A 27,440-nucleotide genomic window follows, 5' to 3' on the forward strand; every position below is an offset into this window, starting at 1 on the left:
TTGAGCAGAACTTACGACACAGAAGAGTATAAAGTTCCTTTCGTTGAAGCCGTATCAGCAATTCTCGTTTCAGAATCACCTTCAATTATGATTCGTGATACACGAAGGACACAGCGAGAAAAGAAGAATCGACCGATGGAAGTTTGCTTGGGAAAAGGGAAAGAGAAAGATGGAAATGAAACGGAGCTCCGTACTTTGGTTGATAAGGTACCTTTAGGCGATAGAAAATCGAGCAAACTCGACGGAAAGTTGCTTTTCCAACCGATAGCTTCGGATTCAATTACCCCTGCCAGGCAAAATCGCGACGAATTTCCAAGCTGCTTACCCGTCGCCAATTCGTAATTGAAAAAAAACGAGCGCGATCGAACTTGCTTTAATCCTTGGCGCTCGTTTTGTCGATAACATGGTCGTACGGTTTCGTTTACGTTTGGAAAAGTGTACAGGATGATTCATCTAATCCGATTACCTCAAAGGAATCTGTATCTGAAAAAAGTTGGAAGGTGCATTTCACTTTTATCCTGTAGCGAATCGCGAGTATAAAATCTGTTTGAAATATTTCCGATGCTCTTGTATTTTTTCATTCGATAACTTTAGCAAACTCCGCGTTGGAGGTTAAAGAAAAGAAGGGACTTTTCTGTCTTGTCGATTCTAAAGATACAAATCTTTTCGTATCATTTGGTATAATTTCGTAATTTTGAATTTGATTGCGTTAAAAAGGTTGAAAGTTAAAAGAAGAAGCCATTTTTCTGTTTTGTCAATTAGAAGAACCTTTTTACATCATTTGGTATAATTTTCTATCATTTCATATTCCACACAGGTGAAGGGAATTTATGATGGAAAAATTAATATTTACGAGTCGTTGATATAATTTGTTCGATTCTCTAACAATCACGCGAAAAGAATCTTTAATTAAAAAGATTTAAAAATTATTAGTCTCGATGGTTTCAATTCAATTCAATTTCAAACGTATAAATCTTGCTGAACAATCTGCTACAATTTTGTTTGATTGCTTGTTCTAAGTATCTTTACATATTTCATAAGCAGAAGATGAAATGCAATTACTTTATTTTTATTCGTTGTAAAAATATAAACTTTTGTAAATAGTTGGATATAGATATCATAATTTTGTTAGCCTGTCAGCGCTAAAAATGTTTTTATGCTATACCCATGTAACATTTCCCTCGATCCATTTGTAAACTTTTCCTCGTTCCACTTAATCCGTTAAAGTCCCTTGAAAATTTTCAATCGCGAAGTAACAGCGCAATGACGAGAAAAGTTTATTTCAAACTATGCGACGGAATTAAGTTGTTGAAACTATTCGGAATTCGTTTGGATTCGATGTATTTTTATGTAAAAATTTTCAATATAACTCCTGCGTGGAAGAATATTGATTTTGTAAATATTCTGATTGCGGAAGCCGGGCGAAAACATTTTTTCCTCGATAGTTCAATAAAGTAAATCAATTAACAAATGAAGCGCTTCCTCTTCTTGGAAAATGTCTCTCTTACAAAGTCAAACTTCTCGTCAATCGTATTTCATCGTATTTCTTTATTAAACGTGTCCTATTCTTTAACCCAGAATATGAAATTTTCTTGTAATATAAAAAAATAAATTCAATCAAATTATTTATAGATTGTCGTCAGAAATTGATGAATATATTAAACAAAGGAATTTAGGAAATAACCCTCCTTCGAGGTCGCGTATATATAAATTATTCATCAGCTTCTGTACACTTTGTATTCATAATTTAATATTCGAATTTTTTACTCATCACTCGGTGTTTGAATTTTTTAAACTGAACCGCTGAAATTTCAGTCAGGAATAATTAAACAATGTTAGCGGTGTTTTTTTGTGATCTTAGGTCGTGAAAGAACGAGTGCAGGGAAATCGAACGATTGCAGAAAGTAGGACGCTCTATGATTGTTTTTTGAATAAAGATAGGAACATGAAAGAAAGAAAATTCTGACTTCGCGCACTGTTACCCCCCCGTACCCCCCCCCCCCCAAAACTAGGTCGACATATACAGAAAATAGTAATACCACTGCTTTGTTCTGTAGCAGTTAAAGTACATTGTTTTTTATGCAAGAAATTATTTATCAAAAAATGTAAATCACGATAACACGAAAAAGTTAGAAGTATAAGTTCACGTATTTCAAAATTGTATAATAATGCGTAATTAGATGGCGGATGATTATGTATTTAGGGATAATTTAAATACGCAACAATATACGGAGTATACGTGCTACGAAAAAATGTATTAGGTCGTCCAAAAACGTTTTTTTGGTTTTATAAGAAAATGCAATATTTTCTGTTTTATATTATTTTATCGAATTTCGTATGATCAATTTTGTTCTATCAAGATAAAAATCACAACGTTTGATAGATTAGGTTTCGTGTTTGTACAAAGATGCATCGTTGTAAAAGACGTGTCTGTAAAAGAAAGACACTTTCCGGACAATAGAAAACGCGCAAGCTGAAGAACGTTATGATATAAAGTTTTCCTAATTTCTCGTAAATTTGATACCTTTCTTAATTCATTAACACGTTTACCGCAACCACGGTGAAATAGTACCTGATGGTAGTGCAGAAGCCACCGGTGACCAACGTCGCGCCGCCAGAATTAACTATTAAGTTACCGCGTATTAAATATTTCCTCTGAAATGAAATATTAAATACACGTAGTTTCCCTGTGACGTTTGTATAATTCAACTCTCGTTTACTCTTGCAACTAATAACTTCCGATTACGTAACTCTGTAATTACTCTACATTGCTTCGGATCTATAAAAATCGAACATTTGACGATTTACTTTCTTATCAATTTTGAAGATAGTGATTTTTATGAATTAATCGCATATATTCTATCCAAACAGTATTCAAATCCGACATAGGATACTTTTGTTTCTTTTTATCTGTTCGATTTCATTGAAATGCGACGGTAATTAACAATCTTGTTAAGCAACAATCTTGTTAAGAAATCATAAAAATAAAAAATTTGACGATTTACTTCCTAATTAATTTTGAGGGTAGTGACTTTTATGAATCAAATGTGTGTACTCTACCTAAATAGTGTTCAAATCCGACATACGATACTTTTGCTTCTTTTTATTTATTCGATTTCATTGAAACACGACGGTAATTAACAATCTTATTAAGCAACAATCTTGTTAAGAAAGTATAAAAATCGAATTTTTCCAATAAGGAACACGGCAAATTGTCCATCGAAATTGTAATTGTTCGAACTTCTTCGTAAAGATGGAATCCTCGGGAGAGGCAACAAAAAATCGATTTCCCGTGAATTCCTTGGTTTTACCTATGGTATAAAGGGAAAAGCAATAAGCCAGTGGCTCGTAAAACGTTTTTTCCGTCGATAATGAGAACTGGGACTGGTGGTGGCAGCTGTATAAGAAACGGAATCGTCGATATGAAATAGCAATTTCTCCGCCTTGAGGGGATGATTTGTGTTTATTTCCAAGTAGTCAAATTGAGAATGATCCATAACTTTAGTATGTGCTATCTACTTCGATGGGTATTAAATAATTCGGTAAATATTATTGACAGAATATATCGCAGTACAGTAAAGCTTCCCTTATTCGAATACCCTAATTTTATTATCCGAACATAGTATTTCCCAGTAACGGATGCCTTTTTCCATCCAAGACTTTTCCATATACAATGTATTCTTTCCTTGATTTGATCGAGTAGCGAAATTATAATATTCGATATTGTAATATTATAAGAAATATAATTAAAATATAATATGGTATTCTATAACTATGGGAACAAAACACGATGTAATTAAAAAAGTCGAAAACGGTGTAAGTGCAAGCGTCGTAAAAGACAGAATTACAGACACGAAAACACAAAAAGAATAATATTAAAAATTATCCGAAGCAAGTAGATTCCTGTGATGCTGGCCACAGCAGTAAAAAGCTCCATTATCTTGACGTAACGAAACAGCTTCATTGCGATAAAGACGATAATAGCGTCGGATTTACGCAAATGGAAACATCAAATTCTGATGTGACCCACGCAGTTACTTAGGTTGGAAGAATTAAGTGACTTAACAGTAAAGGAGATTACGAGATCCGTAAATATTTAAAGAAATCTTTAATCTCAATTTGTATTTGAAAAAATGAAATTTAATATCAGAGAAATAATTGTTCCAGTACTTGAAAACTCCATTAACAGCTTGGCCTGCCTATTAATTCGGATAACGGAAGCCCTACAGTATATTAAATTGCATCATTCGTGATGGAAATACGATTTATGGTATTAAATATGAAATTGTTAAATGAAGGTTTAACTCATTCTCAGTACATACATACTGTTACTCTCGAATCGGTTCACAGACAAAACAGACGAGGCACGTTCATCGCGTGACGCTTCCCTTGGGCCAGTCACCGCATTAGTCGATTTCTATGCATCGATGCATAGATATTCAATCAGGCCTTTCCAAGGTCTTACAAATTCTATTAATTTACTTATTTTGAATTTCTTGTTTTTTTCCGTCTGAATTCTTTAATCTTACCACAGACAAGCAATAAGCATCGGTAGCAAAGAGTAGGAATATACAACAAGAAGCGACACTCCGGGCGATACCTTTGATGTTACTCGATGCCTTGTTCCTTTAAATTGGTTGTACAGACAAGCCGGATATTTGAAATGACTAAACTCATCTCTTTACTTTATCTTAACCTCTAACGATTAACAATATACCTGTGTTATCACTGTCTATGTATTAGAGATAATGCTTTTTCGAATATGCATTTATATCAACTTTATAAAATGAAATAGTTAGGAAATAAGGAATATGATATAACGATAGCTTTTCAAACAATATATCGCAAATGCATTACAAAAGTATAAGTTGTAAATAAAATACAGAAATATTTATTACGAACAAATACAGTGTAAGTAAATTACACACATAGATACATTTGCTGTAAATATTGTCAAGTCTGTGTAAGCAATTTCACAATTATTGGCTCGCCATTACCGATTACCAGATTTACGAGCAAATTATCGCGAGTGAAAATCCGTACATTCTGTTTTACAAACATACGTAATATAAATCTATTAGGTTGTCCGGAAAGTGTCTTTCTTTTACCGATACGTGTTTTACAACAACGCATCTATATACAAACATGAAACCTAATCTGTCGAACGTTGTGATCTTTAATTTGATAGAACAAAATGGATCATACGTAATTCGATAAAATAATATAAAAAGGAAAATATTGTGCATGAGTTATTTCCTTATAAAACGAAAGAAACTTTTCGGACGACCCAATATTCACAGCAAATGTTACAAATATCAATGTAGTACAATTACAAAATTCATCGTAATACAGAGTTTCCTATCTCTTTCAGTATAATATGCTTTACTATAATTTCAAAAGATAATAAATTCCAAAACGAGTAAATAACAAATACCGTATGGACACAGAGCTCTCGCTATTGCTCGGATCTGTGGGTCCTCGAATTTCAGTACTCGGATGCTCACTCATTTGAGATCCGAGTGTTCGGATAAACATTTTTCTTCCAGGAATTCACTTAACAAGCTTCAGCTATATTAATAAATTCAACTTATAAGGAAAGCTTCATACGTAATGTTCGTACGTGTTTGAGTAACCGCAAGGGAAAAATCAAATGCGAATAGTCGAGTACCGAGATTCAAATCCGTATACTCGGGTACTTAGGCTCGTATCCGGTTCTTGAACCGGAATTCGTGTAATAATGGGTGGCCCAAGTACTCGGATATCCGGTCTAAATTGGTTGTACCGTTTCGCCTGCATCTAGAAGTGGTTCCTTTGTCAAAGTGTCGCCTCTTGCTGTTCCCCACCCTTCGCCAGTTACTCGTAGAACGTCTTTTTTCCCTCGATAATGAGAACTGGCACTCTGTCGGTGGTAGCCGCATAGGAAACGGAATCGTCGATGTGAAAGAGCAATTCCACCCCCGGGGAAAGGACGATTCGTGTTCGTTTCGAAGTAGTTTTCTCGATCGACGAAATATCACGACTATTATAATTTCACCAACGATTCGAACGACGCAACGTTTTGAATATTAACGTAACCAACGTTCTCTCGCCGACGAACATTGCCAATTTCGCGTATGTGCGTTCAATCGTGTGTATGCGCGTTTGAAAATCGTTTCGTCGTTTGCTTGTCGGTCAGGGTACCATCGCGTATTTCTATTTTCTCCTATAGTTTTCGAGCCGTGAGTCACGCGTTGCTCTATTACGCCAGCTGAATACGTATCGTTAATGGAACTGGCTTGTATCGTTTCAATGATAGAATGGTTTTTGGCTAAACGCCGACAGATTTTACCGTCTGCGTGGCGGTAAGGAGTTGATAAATTACGAGGGTGGAGTTTATAGGTTAATTGACGTGGAAATTTACGATATGTTTGAACTTTCGTAGATTTATGAGGAACTTCCGATCGAGTTATTGGAAGATTTCTTTCTTGTTGCTATTTTTTTTTTTTTTTTTTTTTTGTCTTTCAGGGTGAAAACATCCCTTGGAGATTAACGTCCGATTCCTTACTTATCTACGATATCACATAGAAATTGTTGGCTTCCTCGTTCTCTGTAGAGTGGTATAACGAAATCGTTAGAATAATTGTGAATAATTTTATTTAATTTGAAAACTAGAGTGGATACCATTAAAAAATTACCTATTCTTTTATATAATGCAAGATTATACAACGAAATCGTGAGAATAGTTGGTTCTTTAGATAAGACAAAGATCATTTACTTTTATTTTTCTATCGTATTCTTCGTCAAGTTTAATGGACAATTTTTATTTATTAAATTTCATATTAAGACAAATATTTTGTTGAAATATTCATTTCAACGAATTCTATTCGAGTATTTTTGTACGATTACAAGAGATATTATAGTTATATAGATCAATCATAGTTATGATCAGTTTTGCAGTTCTTTACGAATATTGTTTATTTAGAATGATCAATAATCACTCGTTACAATGCAATAGTTATATTGCCCGTTATCAATTGTTTTGGTCGTTAACAATTAGATTGACACAGCTAATTAATGATATTCGTAATTAAATTCGTTTAACATTTTCCATTTATACATTTTGTCCATAATGTGGAAAATTATTGTTGATCAATTTAACAAAGTAATTACTGTACCGATTCAACGATTATATATAATTTTCAGCAATTTTCGAACACAATCTATTTAGCAAATATTGTAAATATATAGAAAGATATTTGTTGTGTGCGATTAACAGCGTGACAACTTTATGAAATTAATTAAATTATCGATTTAAAGTGAACCTCGCTTGACTCGCCACAAGTTATTGGTTTCTTTCGAACAACTTCGTTATCGGTGTCAGAAGTAATTAACGCCTGAATTCGGCGTGAATTAATCGTTCGTTATTGGTTTTTCATATATTGACATAATTTCTTGTATGGTATTCTTACAAAAAGAAAAAGAAACAACGAAGATGATCGTATTGACGAGAATGTCGAAAATAATCATTTTATTGATTTTTAAGACTGAAAGAATTTGTTGTCGAATATGTAGAAAGCCCAAGACTTGAAATTTGAGATTCGGGAATATTAACGTTAAAATCCTGAAAGTTGAAGGTTGAGGCTTCACATTTAAAGTTTGAAAGGTGCAACTTGAGATTTAAATCCTAATACTTGAAAGCATAAAAATTTCAGCTTCCAGAATCAAAATGAGAAACTTCAAATCTGAGAATTGGAAATGATAAGTGGAAATTTGAAAGTCTTTTCAGAGTTGCAGGTTCCATGTTGAAATTTGAAACTTGAAACGTGAAGCTTGAAAGTCGATAGACGTATGTTAAAAGGTTGAAATTTGATACTCGCGACAGTTAAAAGTAGCACATTGCAACTTGAAACTTGCAACGTGAATTTTGGAAGTTGAGAAGTGAATGTTAAAAGGTTGAAATTTGAAACTCCCGGGACCGTAAATTAAAAATCTGCAAGTTGTTGATGTTTGCACGCTCAAATTTCAAACTTGAGATTTCGAATAAAATATATTGCATTCTAAAGCTGATAATTTAAGATATCATCGCAATTTCAAAACATCAAATTTTTTCACAAGATCTTCACTCTCGCGAATATCTCAAATATCTCCCTATAAATTCCAATGATCTTTATCGATACTTCGCTATTGATTTCTCCATTTGAAAGTTTCGCGATAAAGAAAAATACATCGTTCCAAGAGGAATTTTATTATCAGTACAGTTCGCTACTTGGCCTGCAGCTATATTACTTGGTGTTTAACTCACTTTGATAAAGTCGATCGCCAGAGGATACATCTATAAAGCAAAAGAAGATAAAGAAAAAAAGAAAAGGGAAGATGCTTCTTCGAGGGGAAGCAATCCATCGAAACTTTAAGGGCGTACTCGTAACAAGATTTCAAGCTGTAATTGTTGTCTTGATAACATCTTCGATTTGCCAATATTTGACTAAACAGACTTTATACCTTTCCTATTTAATTTATCCCAAATTGGTGAAATATTATTTCTTCATTGGAATAAAAGAAGCAACAATAATAGAATGTTTAATTTTTTACTTATATACTATTTAAATTATTCGAAATTATGTTGAAATATAATTTCTTCATTGTGATAAGAAAACTAATATTGAAAACTTTACCTTTGCTATTTAAATCTCGCTAAATTGTTGAAATGATTTATTCATTAGGATATATGTAGTAAGAAACTTATCCAATATCATTTCTTCATTAAAATATTACGTCATTTGTATAGGAAAGATCATTCGTTTATTAGGATAACAATAATACAAGGCCTATTTTTTACCATGCTACTTAATTTATTTATTAATCAAATCATCCTACATTATAGTGAAATATACGATATTTTTTTTCAGTAGAATAAAGAAACCAATAACAAGACGTCTATTTTTGCTACTTATATCTTCCTAAATTGGTGAAATATAATTTGTCCATTGGAACGAGGGAACGAAGAATAACAAGAGCTCTACTTTTGCCATTTAAATCGTCCTAAATTGATGAAATGTTATTTGTTCATTAGAATAAGGGAACCAAGAGTAATAAGATAATAAAATAGAAGCAAATAACGAAATATAAGATTCGTCGTAATTGCTTTGCCTCGGCAAAATACGGCTAGTAAAATAGGATAAAATAACTCTGCCTTCTTTGAATTGATTAATAGAGGTTGCTACATACTTTCCTGAAAGCTAAACGAAAATAAGGTGCTTGTACTTCCACTAATATCTCCGTCGTAGGTTTTCTTGCTTAATGAAAATACAGGAACGAGGAAAAATGTCTTGTAATCTAACAATTTATTATGTTAATGGACTAGTTGAAAAATTGAGACCGTTCCTTAAGTTCATCTTTGTAAATAACCTAAGAGAAAGTTTCATTATTTAATATTTTTTCAAACTTGTTTTTATTTAAACGCCAAACGGAGAAATATTATGCACGATCAAACGAATCTATTAAAATTTTTCTAAAAGTTAAACATTTTTTTTAACGATGTACACAGTGATCAAATTGTGAACGATCTATACCACACGGCGTAAGAATTTGCCATCCGCTTCAATAAATGTCAAATATTTTAGCAAATGTTGTATCGACTAATTTAATTATTTTTACTTATTTCTCCTTTGGCATTTGATATTTTACTGAAAAACACCAACTTTCTTACCTAAACGAAACAACAAGAAAGAAACAATGCGAATTTTCAAAGACTTCGTTCTTCCATTCTCTTGTACTTCCTTTCCGTATATTTTTTCGTTCTAACGAGAACTATTGACCCATATTTCAGGTTCTTGTGATCTTCTTCTTCCTTACCTCGTTGCTAGCTCGAGCGATAATTAGAAAACTTCATCACGTTAATTGTGATATTCACACAATTTCTTTAGAGAAATTAAAATTTTGTTTGTCTGAAACAGGAATCACGGAATACGCGTGAAACGAAATACCAACGATTTTGAGATGAATTTATTGACAATAGGAAAGAACAATTATTTGTTTATTTTTTTGGGAGGCAAAATTTGAAGAATATACGATAGTTACATAATTATAAGTTATAACTTTAAGTTATGTTTTTCTCGCTTAGAAATGTTTTCGTAATTTATAAACATGGATGACGTTTATTTTTCTTAATAATAAAAAAATTCCGAAACTTACAATGAGGAATTTAAAAGTCGAGGATCTCGTAGATTAGAAGCTAAGATACCAAGCTGAAATATCAAAGTTAAAATATCTTTTCAATTTTCAACGTTCGGCTCCTCGAACTTTCGCATCGCAAATTTCTATTGAAGTGGGCTTGAAATTCCAAATTCGAAGTTTGAAATATCGTGGAACTTTGAACTTCGGAACTTTTAATCCCGAATTTCAACTTTAAGATTTCGATAAATTGAAGTTCCGACAAGTAAGCAATGGGCTGACTTACACATCACTTCGATACTCAGCCGTAGCCGGAATCCAGATATGTGTCAGCATCCCTAAGGAGGCTAAGCAGAGCTTACAGTGAAGAAATAAATAAACATAGAAACAAAGGAAGAAAAATCTGAGATAAAACACAGAATCTATCCGCATAGAAATGTTTTGTTTGTTGGAAACATTTTTCGCAATTTCGAAAATTTATCTCTTCTTCTTATCTTCGTCCTTAAAGCGTCGAACTTATTAACCAGAGGATATTAAACAAATCTATAAATTTAGAATGTAACGAGAAAAGAAAACTTCGTATAATAAAGAATCCGCTTTTTATTAGCTTTTTATACGGAAATTAAAATTTTTATCTTTCTCGAAGAATTCGTGATAACATTTTACGATATTGCAACAATGGACTGTTCTCCTTTTTGCTAAAGCATTTCGTGTACGTGTAATAAATGAGTGTAGGTGTCGTGGATCAATGAATGGTTTCAGGATTGCCTGCAGCGACGAATTTCCTCGGCACTGCATCAACTTTCTTTTTGCATTTTTCTTTGCAACTTTAACGTATCTTGTTATCTGTCGAGAGAGACACACCTCAGGCAGTAAAATTGAAAGAGCGAAAAGGAAAAACAGCATTCCTTTATAAAATCTCACTAGTTTAATTTTACTTCTTGTAACATCTGTAGTACAATAGTTTCTTAAATGAAACAGTATTTTTTAACCAAAACAATTAGAGTTTTATCCTCTTCTGAGTGTAATATTTGTAACAAAATTTAGGATAACTCCAATACAATTTTCAGTGTAAATTGAAACTCAAAATGCAAGATTTTGGAGGATGAAGAAATTCATTCATTCTTTAATATCCATACAATGAAACTTTTTTATCTTAATTTTATTAAAAGTGCAATTGTTTGTAAATGGGCCGAATAATATACGTATAACAAAGCTTCCCGCTTTCTTCTTAATATTATTTTTTAACTGTTCTACTCCTTAGAACAACTTCATACAATTTCATATATAATTTCCATAAAAAAAATACAGAGTACAACTAAAAATTCCAATTTCAAATACAAGTTCAAATAAAATAATATTAATTCATCGTGAAGTATACAATCGAGTTCCCTGAATGTTCTTTGAATCTATTTTAATAATATTATTTTGATAATTCTTACAACGTGTCTGATATTAAAATTTGTCTTTATCGTCACAAGACTCAAACGTATCGAGCGTTGCCTGGGATCGTTTCAAAATCGGTTTCGCAATGGAAAATCTGGATGGAGGATACGTTCTGTGCAAAGAGCTGGTCTTTATCTTATTTTGGGAATGAACAACTACGCCCAGATCAGGGCATGGTCTTTGTAAAATTATACGGCCTTTAGAAACGGTGCCTTTAGCTCGGTTCGTTTCAAAACCACGAATAAACGTGATGAGATCGTCGGTAGAACGACGCAAATGATTTTAATACGATAACGTATTAAATGTTCGTTTATGAAAGAGCATTATTGCATTTTATCCCATAGCAGTGACAGGGGAGAAGGAGGGAACGCGAGCATTGCAATCGCAATACTGATATCATTGGTTGTTATTTCAAATATAATGAAAGAGGGATGAGATTAAACGAAATTAAAATTCAGAGTAGAAGATGGAAGCTGGGCATTTTGCGGTTTTTAATTGCGACCTTTCAATTTCTAGTTTCTTAGTTTGCCGTTTAAATTTGATACGCCAAGTTCTAAATTTTAAATTCCACGTTCGCTAAATTGTAGATTGCAAATTGCAGACTTTTTAATTTGAAGTTTCAACTTCTTAGATCCTGGTCTCTAAATTTTTGTAGAAATTTCGAATTTTCCATTGTCGAACTCTTTGACCTACTTGCGAATTCTAAATTCTAAATTTCGACTTTTCTATTTTCTTAGTCCTGTATCGTGCCCAGCGGATCGAGACAGTAAACGTAAACAAAACGTGATTGCTGCAGCTGCGGTTATTGGCTACGACAGGCTGTCACGGAATGACAGAATGTCGCTAGTCGGCAGTCAATAGTTGCAGCCGCAGTAATCACGTTTTGTTTACGTTTATTGCCTCGACTCGTCGGACAGACAATAAATTAGAAATTTCACACCTTGAATTGCAAAGTGCAAATTGCAAATTTCCAATTTCCAGTCTTTAATTTTAAATTGCAAATTTCCAATCTCTGATATGTAGCTTCCTACATCCCATTCCACGTGCCATGTTCCAAATTTCAAGGATCTCACCTTCTGTCGTTAATTCCTGAACTGTAAATGGCAATATAAATTCTACTATTTCAATTTTCAACTCAAAATTCTCAGTTCCACCTTGCAATCTTCAAACTAAATACGTAATTTCCGTGCTTTTATCTTTCCATATTTTACATAAATATATCGTTTTCATCTTTATCCTCGTTAATACAGGATCAGATAAGCCTATGATGTATGGCGGATCAGAATCGAACAGGAACGTCAAATGAAATTTATGTGTTTGTTCTGTTGTAGCTGAACACGGAATGGGCACAAGTTGAAGTTATAAATCTGATCAATGATGGCAGCGGTCTTGGATTCGGAATCGTCGGTGGACGAAGCACCGGTGTTGTCGTTAAAACGATCCTTCCTGGAGGTGTCGCCGATCGGGTAAGTTTATTGCAAACATTTTCTCTTATTCAAACAATTATTAAAAATTTCACAGTCCTTCAAAATCGTTCAGTTTTATACACCAAATCTCAATGGATATTCTGGAATTGTATACGTACATAGATTTTATAAAATACTTTTCACCAATGATTTTATTTTATCTCATTTTCTATAACAATCCTTTTGTGATAATTAAATCCTGTTGAAAACACTAAGACATTCTAAATTTTTAAAGTCTTTTAAACTTCTTTACTTGCAAGTAATTTTAGCAGGACAGTTAACGAATAAAAATGAAGGAAAAACAGTGCAGGAGATAGATTTTAATTAATCATTTGTTTCAAAGATAAACTTAGAACAGATTTAAGTTTCAATATTTAAAGATTTTTCTTTTAACTTTCCTTATGTAACTTCAGGTTGGGTGAAAAGAATGTACAATTTTTCATTCGTTAAATGATTTGAAGTTTTTCCATTTGACAGTGCATCCATAAATAGCGATTCACAGAATCCATAACATTCGATTGCCCTATATTCTTGCTCTAGCAGCCTCAACCACATTTTACCATCAATAAAATTGCAAATCGAATCAGGCTGTGGTTACCGTGGATGCGTATTCGAACGAATTGACGTTCTGATGAACTTCATACATCCAGGTAATCAAATATGTATATAGATTTTTATTATGAGTTCGATTATTATGCACTTCGATCTATAGGCGTTTCATTCGTCAGTTCGTCCAAATACCTCGGTGGTTGGCATTGATAGCGGCACAACTGAAAGAATCCCAAATTTGATTTTATCGAATAGAAAGCTTATATTATGTTTTTATTTATATCGTGTAAAAAAGATGAAAAGAAAATTTATATTTCCATCAGTTTTGCGTGAGAAGGCAAAATTTTGACTTACCGCCGCTGTCAAATTACACTTTGCCACAGCAACACCGGCTCACCTTCAATTGTTTTGTCACGCTGTAACCGAAGGGTTTTACCACTTTCGCGATATCAAATCAAACGAAAGGAGTGAAAATTTGTTTGATAAAAGTCATGTCTCCAGCGTTTTCTTCTTTCTGAAAGATGTGCCGTTGTTTAGCAAAATCTGGCTCGTAAATCTCTGTCTGTTCACGGAGAGACTCGTCGTCGCTAATAAACACAAAATGAGAAATAGCGTTGGAATAATTCGCCAAGGTTTCTCTGTCAATTTTAAAACGTTTTTCTCTTTAACACTTTGATGAGCTTGTGCTCTGACAAACATATATAGCCTGAATATAGCGCGTATTTTTTGGAGCGATTGAAAAGATTCAAACGGTCTCTGGAAAAATGTTCGTTCCGATTTACATTTATTGAATTTTATAAGTGCCATTTTGTTCCACAACGTTTCTCCATCTTTCACGCAACTTGAATATTCCATCGTACTAGAAGCTTTCAGGTTTTCCAGCGGAAAACTTTTCAATATGATTTTTTATGTCGACAAAAGTGTTAAAAATCGGAACGAACTTTCCGAGCAGCATTTAGAAGTGTAATATCCTATTGAAAATCAACGAGCATATTTACAGATACCTCCAGCAACGTATTTTAGCGTGACATGTTTGAAAACAATTTCCCCAATGGAGAGGTACTAAACAAAATTTATTATTCTAATAAATTCTTTAAAAATCGGAACGAGCTTTCCGAGCAGCATTTAACGAGTGCAATTCTATTTAATTTTCTATTAAAAAACAGCGAGCATATTTACAGATACCTCCAGCAACGTATTTAAGCGTGACATGTTTGAAAACAATTTCCCCAATGGAGAGGTACTAAACAAAATTTATTATTCTAATAAATTCTTTAAAAATCGGAACGAGCTTTCCGAGCAGCATTTAACGAGTGCAATTCTATTTAATTTTCTATTAAAAAACAACGAGCATATTTACAAATACCTCTAGCAATGTTTTTTAGCGTGGCATGCTTGAAAACAATTTCCTCGATGGAGAGATACTAAGCAAAATTTATTATGTTAACAAATTCCTTAAAAATCGCAACTTTCCGAGCAATAAATATTATACCAATATATCGTATTACTTAAGCACGTAACGCAAGAACACTTTGATAACATGTAGTTTATAGCATCCATTGCTTTTTTTACTGTTTTAATTAGCAATAAGAAACTTTTTATAAGATACGAAGTATGTAATACGCGAATTCGCGCCCGCAGTCCGCAAAATGTTAAAATTCATGCTTTTTGAGTCGTGCCATTATCAGCGACAAGCAACGACGTATCCACTGTAATCACAGCCGTAATCAGAACTTCTATGCGAAAAGCAGAAGTCCTGCAACATAAAGATAGCCGATCAAAAATCTGAAAAATGAGAGGAAACAATAGAAAATAAACGAGGCAAGAACATTTAACAATGATCGATTGCCGAATTAAAAACGGTCTGTTCGCGGTACGATTTGTAGGATAATCGGCTGCAGAGCGGGGACCATATATTGCAAATCGGCGATGTCAATCTGCGGGGAATGGGAAGTGAACAGGTTGCGGCAGTTCTGCGACAATCCGGCACACACGTGCGCCTCGTTGTCGCGAGACCTGTCGAACCAACGTCACCGGATTACCAGGTATTGTATCCAAATTTTCCATTTTTTGTTTGTTTCCTTTTCTCTTTTTTTTTTTTCGATGAGCCTATTCCGAAAGTTTAAAAATTCGAACGTTTAAAACTTTGCTCGTTCGAAGGTTGAAGGATTGGAACGTTTGAGAATTCGTAGATTCGAAGCTTCGAAAATTTAAATAGTTGAGAATTGGAGAAGTCGATGGTCTTGAATATTTGATAATTAGAAAAATAGAAAATAGAAAAGTATTTTGAAAATTTGGATTTTTCAAGGTTTGGGAATTCGAAATATGGAATTGTAAAGTTGGACATTTGGAAATTGCACGATTTAAAATTTTAAAGACTTGGAGACTGGAAAGTTTGAATATCGCGAAACATGAAAATGTAGAAGTTATAGAATCTTATGGAACTTTAAGATTCGATGGGTTAAAAATGATCAATTTTGAAGTTTGAAGATTTAAAAATCTGATAAGAATTAAAAGTTTCCGATTAAAATCAATAGCGCGTCTATTTTTCTTCGTTATTTTATTACAAGTGGAAATATTTACATTATTTCCTACTTCTTTTTCCTATTACTTCACTCAGTCCTTGGATTTTATAGCATTAGCTTGGAAAGTCTAATGAAATGGCTTGATTGAGATTTTCCTTAATTAAATGGCAGCAGGGCGTTTTCATTAAATCATCTGATCGGACTGTTTGCACAGTAAATACTGCCATAATTGATCGTCTTGTAGTACTGGAAGGAATTATTAAATAAAAAGCACTTAAGTCGTTCGACTTTTCTCGCTTTCGCAGCAGCTACATCTCGTATTTGCTTTTTACAATAGAACGTACTTACGATATTACTAAAATAAATTTACTTCACGACAAAAAAATTCGATTATTCAGGCTTTAGTTTAATATCTAATTGAAAATTGATGTAATGTATAAATATAAAGGAAACACGTTCGTATTTATAAAAATAATATCATTTTTTTAATAATCTTTTCTATAAATATTGGAAATTTAAATAAGACATTTATACTGTAACCAATTCGTACTTTTTTTAATTTTTATATTCTATTACGGGACTCTGAGAAGCTAAACCGATTAATTCCACTTTTTTATACGATCATCAATATCACATTATTCAGACATAATTAATATTGAAGAAATTGAAGAACTCAAAAAAGAAATTATAAATTTACTTATCATGAAGCATGAATAATTGCAAATTCTGAAGTAAATTAAAAAAATTAGTACTTGTAACTGTTAACAAAATAGTAATTGTCATTTTTCTATGCAACCCAATTTATGGAGTTAATCAGCATGGTCTCTGAGAGTCTCAGGGTATCAGCGCGTATTCAGACCCTTGATGCAGCTGGTTGCAATGCTGGCGAAACGCCGGGGAACAATTCCTCTAGAACACGACTTCGACCCGAAGACCCGAAGCAAATATCTGATAAATAAAGTTGAAATTTTAATAAATAAATAAAGTTGAAGCCATATAATCATTAAGACAAGCAATATTTTAATGTTCTCAACGTAGCAACGCTATAACGAGAAATATTTTGAAAATTAAGAAGGGTATGAAGACACATATGTTCAACTTCAAAATTAAATACAAAGACAATTTTACTAATACGAGGCTGACCTATACAATATACAAAATCCTAAAACCTGTAAAGGGCATTGTTTTACTTGTACAAAGATGAAAAAGAAAAGAAAAGCAAAGATGTAAAATGTGACCTATCGTGTGCTTCCCCTGTAGTTTCTAAATATCATGTCACGTGCAATATAGCAAAAGCAAACCTGAAATAAAATGAAGAAATTGTATATCATCGTTGGTCCGAAATTCGAGCCAGAAATTCCAAGGAACGGCACGTTTCAGGCACTCGGCAGCCACGCTCCGATCGTACCAACGAAGATTCTGGGTGACCCGGACGAGTTGGACCGCCACCTGGTGCACAGCGTGCCGGAGACATACAACATACGCCACGTGCAGCCCGACAACGCGTACGACAACGGCTACATATTCTCTCAGGAATCCGACGTCGAGATGCATGTGAGTCGGCAAAACCTTATGACATTTCATCGTTCTTACCCTTTCATCCTTTCATTTCGTCAACACGTTCCTTCTGCCAACTGTACCGTTTTCTGCATGAAAACTTTCATCTTGAATTATCAACGTTTTGAATGTACTGGGAAGAGTATTTAGACGAAACGAGCGGATGATCCTTCTTGTTTCTCTGTAGTAAAATTAAAATGTAAACGAGCATCTAAAAAATGCCGTAAAAATACATTTGTAATTATAACTTTTTGCCAGACGTCGTTATAATTATAGTTTCTTTATTAGATGTCACTATAATCTCTTCAAAAGATGAGGAATGATACAGTGTTGTTACCGTTTGGTACGTGCAGGTGGAAGGTTCCATAACGGGAAAGTTTCGTGGAAACATCGTGAAAATTTGTAATAATTCTCGTTTATTATATCGTTAGACATAATATTCTTTAAAACATAATTTTTCAATATCTACCTTATCCACGTTTCGAGAATAGTCACGACTTTTTTTTAAACTGAAAATAACAAAATTGACTGAATTGTAGGCTATTTAATTCGGTCTCTTCAAAGCATATACCCTACTGACTCGTTTCTTGAATATTAATCGTGTAATAGTGAAATTCAGAAATTGTTGAGGTTGACTGATAAATTTGTAATAGGAAAATATATTGAAATAAGCATAGGTAGAAGTACAGGTATAGTGTATGCTGATTCAGATCCTCACTCTTTTAGTGTTGCAATACAATAGGAAGAAAGATAGGGAGCACGTTCATATAATGATAGCAAGGGACATTACCAAAACGTTAATCATGGTGTGTAGCTCTAGCTGAAGGCTACAAGAAACAGCAATAGAAATCTGCTTATACCTCTTTTGTTTCTAGACCTTGTAACCCAAAACAAAATTTATATTCAAGGGCACAATAATATGGACCTCTCCTTATTTTGAATTTTGTTCATTAAATTCTATTCTCTTCGTAACAACGGTCTCAGATCACGACTATACAAAAGAAAAGTTGTAAAGTTTTTCTTGAGGTAATTACTTCAACAGAAACGAATACAAAGCGAAGTTGATCACTTTGGCCTTCTATGAGACTCATGCATGAATGGAGAGTTCTTCAAAACAGAACTTGCGTAGTAAAATTTGGAAATTAATATGAAATAGGATTAATCAACTTGCCTCTTCACAGACTCATACATAAATGTGAAATATCTTACAAAATTTCTTGCTTCGTCTAAATCACTGCAACGCTAAGTATATCCCTTGGCATTGTATTCTGTGCGTTATAATCGTCTTCTTATTCGCTGAATCTTCCAAGAATACGCAACATTTGCATATCATTCGACGTTATTGTGTCGGTGCTATTATCTGGAAAAGGACGATTGTTCGATAGGCAAGACCAGGTCTCATCGTGGACGTAGTACGCAACCCATTGCCAATTGGAGCGATGCCAGTGATACCACCGGTTCCGGTGCAGATCCCGGAACTTCCGGTCCTCACCATGGACACCATCGATGTTAACTCACTGCCAGAAATGGAACGGTTCACCGTCGAGCTTAAGAAGGACATTTACGGCCTCGGGATCACCATCGCTGGATACGTTTGCGAGAAAGGTAATCCCTCGCGCGCCACAAAGAGTTATGGCCTTTGGTTGTTTCGTGTGAATTATTTGTAACGCGTGGAGAATTGGAAGCTTCCAAAGAAATGTACTTTGGTGATCCTTGGAATTTTAGAAAAATTCGCGTCAAGTTACGTTTATAGCTCGTACTTGTATATTATTTCGTGTCTTTGAATTTTAAACGTTCGAGAGCTGGAAAACTTGGAAATTTGGGAGTTTCGAAGTTTAAAGGGTCGAAAGTTTTAGAGGTTCACGAGTTTGAAAGTTTCGAAATTTTGGGGTATCGCAAGGTCTCTCGAAGCTTAGAAATTTGAAGAGGTTTACAAACTCGGGAATTTCGGGAAAATTGAAGAATCGCGTAACTCTTTGAACATTTGGAAAATTCCAAGTTTAGAAGTTGGAGAATTTCGAGGTTTAAGCATCCGGTCAAAGGTTGAGAACGCTGAGGTTTCGCAGTACGAAGATTCGTGAATTTGAAGTCTTAGAAGCTTCGAACATTCGCAGGTTTCGACGTTTGTATATTTAAAAATTTATAAATTCGCAGTTGCGAAGCTTGCGAATCTCGAAACTGCGGAAATATAGAAAAATTCCAAATACGGTATTCGGTACCTAAGTTAGAATATAATATTTCTTTTGCCACGTAGTAACCACTTTTACCTCGTTCCGATTACAGAGGAGCTGTCTGGCATCTTCGTGAAGAGCATCAGCGAGGGCAGTGCCGCAGACTTGAGCAACAAGATCCAAATAAACGATAGAATAGTAGAGGTGGACGGCCATTCTTTACAGGGTTATTCAAATCATGAGGCCGTCGAGGTGCTACGGCGCACTGGACAAACGGTAGTTCTATGCCTGGAGAGATATCTACGTGGACCAAAGTACGACCAGCTTCAGCAAGCAATCGCGGCCAGTGAACTGAGACTACCTCAACCGAGCTCTCCATCAATCACCAGTTTGCCAAGCTTCCCGATTAGCGCGGTAAATTCTCTTCCTTCGAGTGTTTTATTCAAATTCATATCTGATAAACGGGCTTCTGAAAAATATGGAATATTATCATTACAACTTTAGCGACACATGAGTCAGAGAACGATGCGAATCGAGAGCGATTCATGTTGTTTTTCCTTGGGACATTGACACCGTCTTGGCATACCAAACGTATCGACAAACAAACTCCGGGCAATACGATGTCGCCGCTACACGCATCCGTCAATCAAAGTTGAATTCAAACTTTCCGACTTAAGCTTTCCCGACCAGTATAAATAACCGAACACGTTCGTTAAGACAGTCAGTAGCAATCAGTCTCAAGCATTCTTATATCAGCGATCAGTACGCATCCATTAGCAAATCAGTCATCAGTTAGTATCGAGCGATCTACGATTGACTCTCTATTTTGTATTATATATTTATAAATACATTTGACTACACGAAATATCTACTCGTCTCATCACTATAAACGCCAATACGTTCAATCGTACAATCGTCCTCTATACGACCACTAAATAATTGGATTATCATTGCTCCGATTATATTATTCTAGTGTTTCGATCATTAGTCATGGACGATATCTTCTACCTTTTATTTAAATTAACACGTTCGAGATCAGTGACTTGGAACAAAACTCTTCCGAATTTTTTGAAAACTGTTTTGCGTATGTGTACTAAAAATATAAGTGAAACTAATCAATGCAGTAATAAAAGAGAATATGTTTTAGGCAATTTTTATTTGAAAATGCGTTATGTTGTACACGGTATGTCATCGGATACCTGTAATGATTTTGGTGTTTTATACAATTTGTGTGAAATAGCGTTTTAATTAAAATCTCAAAAAAATAAACACGCAAAAGGTAATGATATTTATTTCAAGAATGGGAAAATTATATAACATATAAGCGTTATTTATTTGTTTAATTGTGTGAGGCATGTGTATTGTCGTCGGTTATTGTAAAATGCTGCATAGCATGTACGCTGTGCCATCGGTCTGGAATCTGTTAAATATATCTTTATACAGGTGTTGTTCGATTCAAACAAATTGAACCAATTATTCATACAATTATTTATGATCGATATAATACGATGTAAAATCAGGACTCACGTGTAATCTGATTATTATTCATATAACGTAGTATCTTGAATTATAAAATAACACAATCTGTGTTTATGTCAAGCGACGACTATATTTCGAAAAGTTGGAAATTAATTAATGTAAATATTCAAAAATCACATGGAATTTAGAAATTAATTTCTAATTTAATTAACCTAAGTGAAATAGAAGGTATCTATTAGTAATTGCAGCGACAGTAAAATAAGAAGTAGGAACAGACAGTTCAACAATATTAATAGGAAGAAAGAAAAAAATTGTTTAATCTCGTTTGCGAGGATAAAACTATAAAAATATAGAAAGTTTTAATGTTTAATATTTATATAACTTTAACAAGATAGAACTTATTTCTTTCATAGAAACTAACTTTACAAAATTGTATGTTAATATATGAAACATATTCTGTTTACAGGATGGAGAAACTACCACTGAGATAGAACCGGAAGGAGAATCGCACACGACTGTTGACAGCGCAATTCTACAAGAGGGTGAACGCGAGAGATCCTCGGATGAATTAGATGACGCGGCAAATGTGGAAGCTCTGTTGAGCGACCCATCCAGCGAGCTTACACCTCAAATTCGAGCCGCCATTAAGGCGAAATGGCAGAAGATCGTAGGCCCAGACACGGAAATTGTGGTGTGTACCTTGCTACGCTAATACCTCCTTACTCTGAATAATGTAATATATCCTTCATGTTTTAGGATTGTTGAGAATTTAATTATCAGAATTCTTGCATTTGGTGTTACTTAAAATTTTGGATTATCAATATGTATATGCTATTGCTTGCAAGAAAGTACAGTAGAACATTTCTAAAAGGGTTTTGCCAAGTGGTGAATTAGAGATTCATTTTTAAAGGAAGATTCGATAGATTGAGAAAGCAATTTAATTAACCGAAGACTTGGAAATTACGTTTTAAAGACTCTAACAATTTAGAAAGCAACGTGGGTAATTGGAAATTTAGAAATTATTTTTAAAAACCTACAAATGTTCCAAACATAATTATTCGCGTTTAATGTTTAAAAATCTTCTTTATTTCTTATAATACCTATATACGAGTGTGTATATAAATTTTTCATCAACGAAAGATTAAAGAAGAAAATTTTCCTGTCTGTTACCGATAGGTAGCGCAATTGAAGAAATTTGCGGAAGGTAGTGGCCTTGGTATAAGCTTGGAGGGAACGGTGGATGTGGAGAATGGACAGGAAGTTAGACCGCATCATTACATAAGATCGATTCTCCCGGAAGGACCCGTAGGACAAAACGGAACGCTGCGTTCAGGGGATGAATTGCTGGAGGTAAAGCAATAGTTTGGTTACAGAGTTCAAGAAGCTTTCCTCCCTCTTAAATCCAATTACCATAAAGGATTAATACCTCTGGCGAAATGTGTGTGGTTTAGCAACTTGTAGTTTGTCGTCGGTTTACTTTATCAATTTATTAATAATGAATATAATTTCATTATTCTTATTACACCCTTTAACCAAGTTAGAACCAATTATCTCGACAAAATATATTAAGAAATAAGTTTAAATATTATAAAAGAAAATTGTGATTCCTTTTATTTTTAGAGAAGAGTGATTTTTAAGTTCAATATACTGTCGAGTAATCCTGTAATACCCAAATTCCTTTTTTTATTTGGTTTTGGGACAATACAGAAATATAATACTCTTTTTAACTTTGTAAAATTGTTTATCGCTTTTATCTTGGTTTCTTGCATAGATAACAAATATGTTTATTTTCTTACAAATTTCTAGAACATTGATTGTTGATTATTTTCTGCAACTGTGTTAGTTTAACAATTAATAATCTGAAACTGTAAATAAGTTTTAATAGTATTTTATTGTGAAATGAAATTCCTGCATTCGATATTAGTAGTCAGCAGAATTTGTATGAAAATAAATAATTTTTGATAGATATTACATTTTGTGCCATTAGTTATGTTCAGTTACGTTTTGTACGTATAATATCAATTTAGTATATTTGCTGATGCTCGAGAAATGCACCAGTAAACACAGAATGGACACAGCCTTCTAAGCTGAGAAGCTTGGTATGGGCACAACACAGCGTCCTAGATAATCAGCCATCTAAGCGCTAACCGTGGCTAATGCTGTTTAACTTTGACAATTAGGCGAGAATCATTGCTTTCTGTGGAAAAAAAACCGTGAACCGAATAGCCAGCGCATTCGCTATTAAATTTGCATGTAAAATTGTGACATACATTAAAATTTAATTGAAACTTTGCGAATAGGAACATTCGAAATCAGAAAAGGGACATTTGAAATACTACGTGTATTCTAGACATATTTACGCCATTGATATTTTCCATAAATATATAAAAATCGTTAATCTAACCATCAGCATTTCTAAAATTCCAAAAATGACAAAGATACATTAAATATTCATATAAATAAGTTATCAAATATTCGAAGATTAGCTGTCGTCAAATATTTATAATATAAAATAATTCAATATGTGCGTATATTAATCTGAAAACAACATTATTTACATTATTATTGCATTATTGTAAAAAAATCATTAATCTGTAGAAACAACATTAATTAATTTCAAAGTAGCTGTCACATATAATTTCAATTAAAAGACGCTTCTCGAATTATAACACCCAGTGTGAATCACCTTTCATACCAATCCTTCCCCAATCTGCCCATTGAATCAATTAATAACGAATTCATAAATAAAGCTGATCCATTAATATTCAACGATTTTACGGCCAACAGGTGAACGGATATCGATTGCTCGGCATTAATCATATGGAAGTAGTTAGCGTGTTAAAAGAATTACCCATACACGTTCGCATGGTCTGTGGAAGAAACATCGCTTCGCAGGATCCTCTTTGCCCTATCGACACTGCTCAACATCAAGCTGCGTTCCAAACCAGAGTAAGAAATTGAACATTTTCTAATAAATAATAATGCAGTTCGAGTGCGTAATATCGGTATTTCGAGCGTAACCAGGTGAAACGTGTTTTATAGAGCATCCTTGGCGGATCTCTGCAGAATTTATTGCCAACAATGGACCGTTTGGTGAAGGCCAAGTCTGACGGCTCGTTAGCGTCGACGACGACCACGGCTACGGTGACCGACGCAAGCTTGAATAAAATGAAGTCGCGATCTTTGGAACCGTTGACTGGTCTGGCGATGTGGAGCTCCGAACCGCAGATCATCGAACTGGTAAAGGGAGAACGGGGCCTTGGGTTCTCCATTTTGGATTATCAGGTATGAAAACGTTTCGTTGGTTTACCTATGTTTTATTAATTGTTTATGTTTTACCAATGTTATTTGTAATTGATTAATTGCAGACGTTTTGTGAAATTGCGTTATATTACGAATTAGTACAATGCAAATTTATTTAGTTGAAGTCCCTTTCCAAACATTCAAACCTAATCCCAGACATTCAAATTATCTTAGTTTGGAATTAGTGATATAATTAATAATTACTTATTACTTAATATAGTTAATAATTACCATGTAATAAAATAATGATTTCTATATTAAGAATAACGAAATCGTCATTATGTGGTATGTATATTGTGTTGTTACCGATACTTTAAATTATAATGATATTGATGTTTCAGTATTAAGTAGATTTAGCGTTATCGGTTTGGGACTAATTGGTATAGATGTATAGTAAAGGAATTTCCGGGATTATTGCGTTTAGTAAGATTTGGTAGCTAGGTTACGAGGGTCTTAACGTGTTACATAATTGGGGTGTTGCGTAATGGAAGAAGCCAGTAAATCGACCCAAGTCAATCGAATTCATGTTCAATTAGTTTTCGAATGCGCATGATTTATTAAGAGATTTTAGAGATTGGATTGGAAACTAGAAATATCCGAAAAAATAAAATATCCCCAAATTATCTTTTTTCGCATACAGTCACCATTACTCTTCGATCAATATGTATTCATCTTTCAAAAACTTCCTTTTTATAATAACAATGAAACATCTTCAAAATTGCTTACATTCCTCCTCTTTGCAAGTCCTTCTTCTCTTTCATTTAAAAGTTTCAAATTTTCAACCTTCCCTAAAAAATAACCCCTCCAAAATAATAACAATATAACAATCTTTAATTTAATATATTATCTCTATCATTAGTATATTATTATTGTATGAGTTATTATGAAGTCGGTATCTCTCACAGCAGCACTTTTAAATTTACCTTTACCAGCACACACTTTAAAACCAGCACACTAACAATCTTCCATCTGTTTGTTCTAGGATCCAATGAACCCCAATGAGACTGTGATAGTAATAAGATCACTGGTGCCCGGTGGCGTAGCTCAAGTAGATGGTCAGTTAATACCAGGCGATCGTCTTCTTTTCGTCAATGATATCGCCCTGGAGAATGCAACGCTGGACCAGGCGGTGCAGGCGCTGAAAGGCGCCCCTAAGGGCACCGTGCGCATCGGTGTGGCGAAACCATTGCCCATCCCAGACAGTATTGTCCAGGTGAGCGATCAGGAGGATCGGATCGAACCGACCGTCGATAGGGATAGCGAGACGGCCACGTGCTCGATCATGGATAGCCACAAACAGAGGCGAGAATACTTCAGGGAACGTAAAGTGAACGTGATCGAACCGCCTCATCATATGGATTTGATCGAGGGTTTGAAGCATCAGCACAATCTTGTTAAATCTGAGAGTTTCTAAGAACGATGGATTTAGAATGGATTTAGAATGAATTTAGATTGATACTCTTGAGTAAAATGGGGATCTTCTACTCCTGGATATGGCGCACTGTTTTAAGATAATGCTGGAAACAGAAAAGAAGTTATGTTAGATCGGTTGGTTTTAATTTGGATTCTTCTTTTTCCTTAGGTTGATGGTTAGAAAGTAATACAAGTTTAAATTCTGTTACAATAGAACTCCATTTACTAGAACGAAATTTTAATTAATGCCTGATTAAGTAAACTATTGCTGGTTGGCTTCACTTATCTGAATGTGAGCTTCTATTACGTAAACGGAAAATAATAAGTAGCGGGGAAAATTAGTGAGCACCTATTATATAAACTGTTTATTCCTCGACAAATTACGAACAGACCAGAAAATCGACTGGTTCTTGTAATAGAGATTCGCTAGCATTTCCTCCGCTTTCTTTTTGTTAATTCTGTTAATAGGATTTAATTATTAGAATTTCAACTGTTCCTCTTTTGACTCATAAAATCTATGTTGCATACACACAGTGGTTCTGCATATCGATATATTATTCATATTCATTATAAGAATACATAATGTTTGTATGTATATGATTTGAAATTACGTTCGACCATCAACTTATTGAGAATTTAATCCTCCAATTCGAGAGGTAGAAAATCTTATGAGAGGCTCTATCAATAGACGTCACTAATTTTTATCAATATCGTCCAATAATGAAGTCTTTCATGCTTCAATCCATTCATCCAACCGTTTTTCTGAATTGCAGTATACGTTTATTGTTAGAGTAACCGCTCAATATTCTAAAGATATATCTATGATAAACCAATATCCAACGTCTATGAAGATTAGATGTTATGTACATGACATGAACGTTTGTATATATATCAAGTAGTTTCTTGTATGTTGTAGACAGGAGTAGAAGAGATCCGAGACGCTCAGCGAGATTTGGTTTCAATAATGTTGGTTTAGGTGTATAGTTTGACCAATGTAACTTTGATAGTTAGATCGTACCATTTCTGCAGTAGACCATCAACAAGGATATAAAGGAATTCGAGTTGCAATAGTGGAACAGTCTACAATTGTACACAGATCCACTGAAGTTAGAATCAATACAATCTGCGAACAAACCCTAAGTTTACATGACTACTATCTTAACATTAGAAAGATCAACTGAATCAAGTTAATTCATTAACAAATTGAAAATTATTTTCACAAATATGAATATAATTATTAGCGATTGTTTGATCTTAAAAGAAGAATCTCCTTGTGTACCTAAAATAGCGACAAATTCATTTTAGTAATTATTTTATGAAATAAAAAATTGCTTAAAAGAAGTAATAACAGGAAACATAAAAAAAGAGTAGGAGTGAAAAGT

General features: G+C 33.9%; 1 protein-coding gene across 3 annotated transcripts in view; it reads left to right on the forward strand.

The window, feature by feature from the left end:
• The window catches only part of LOC126920503 (uncharacterized), a 174,507-nt gene that overhangs the window by 86,194 nt on the left and 60,873 nt on the right, over window positions 1-27,440 (forward strand). For all 3 annotated transcript variants that reach the window (XM_050730974.1, XM_050730975.1, XM_050730973.1), the window contains 10 exons: window positions 12,927-13,061; window positions 15,497-15,655; window positions 17,516-17,689; window positions 19,078-19,297; window positions 19,976-20,277; window positions 21,809-22,033; window positions 22,519-22,692; window positions 24,130-24,291; window positions 24,385-24,627; window positions 25,628-25,858. In XM_050730974.1, coding sequence (XP_050586931.1) covers window positions 12,927-13,061; window positions 15,497-15,655; window positions 17,516-17,689; window positions 19,078-19,297; window positions 19,976-20,277; window positions 21,809-22,033; window positions 22,519-22,692; window positions 24,130-24,291; window positions 24,385-24,627; window positions 25,628-25,858 — 2,025 coding nt within the window. The remainder of the gene's footprint in view (window positions 1-12,926; window positions 13,062-15,496; window positions 15,656-17,515; window positions 17,690-19,077; window positions 19,298-19,975; window positions 20,278-21,808; window positions 22,034-22,518; window positions 22,693-24,129; window positions 24,292-24,384; window positions 24,628-25,627; window positions 25,859-27,440) is intronic.

The sequence above is a fragment of the Bombus affinis genome, chromosome 9, assembly GCF_024516045.1.
Source record: "Bombus affinis isolate iyBomAffi1 chromosome 9, iyBomAffi1.2, whole genome shotgun sequence".
Taxonomy (NCBI): domain Eukaryota; kingdom Metazoa; phylum Arthropoda; class Insecta; order Hymenoptera; family Apidae; genus Bombus; species Bombus affinis.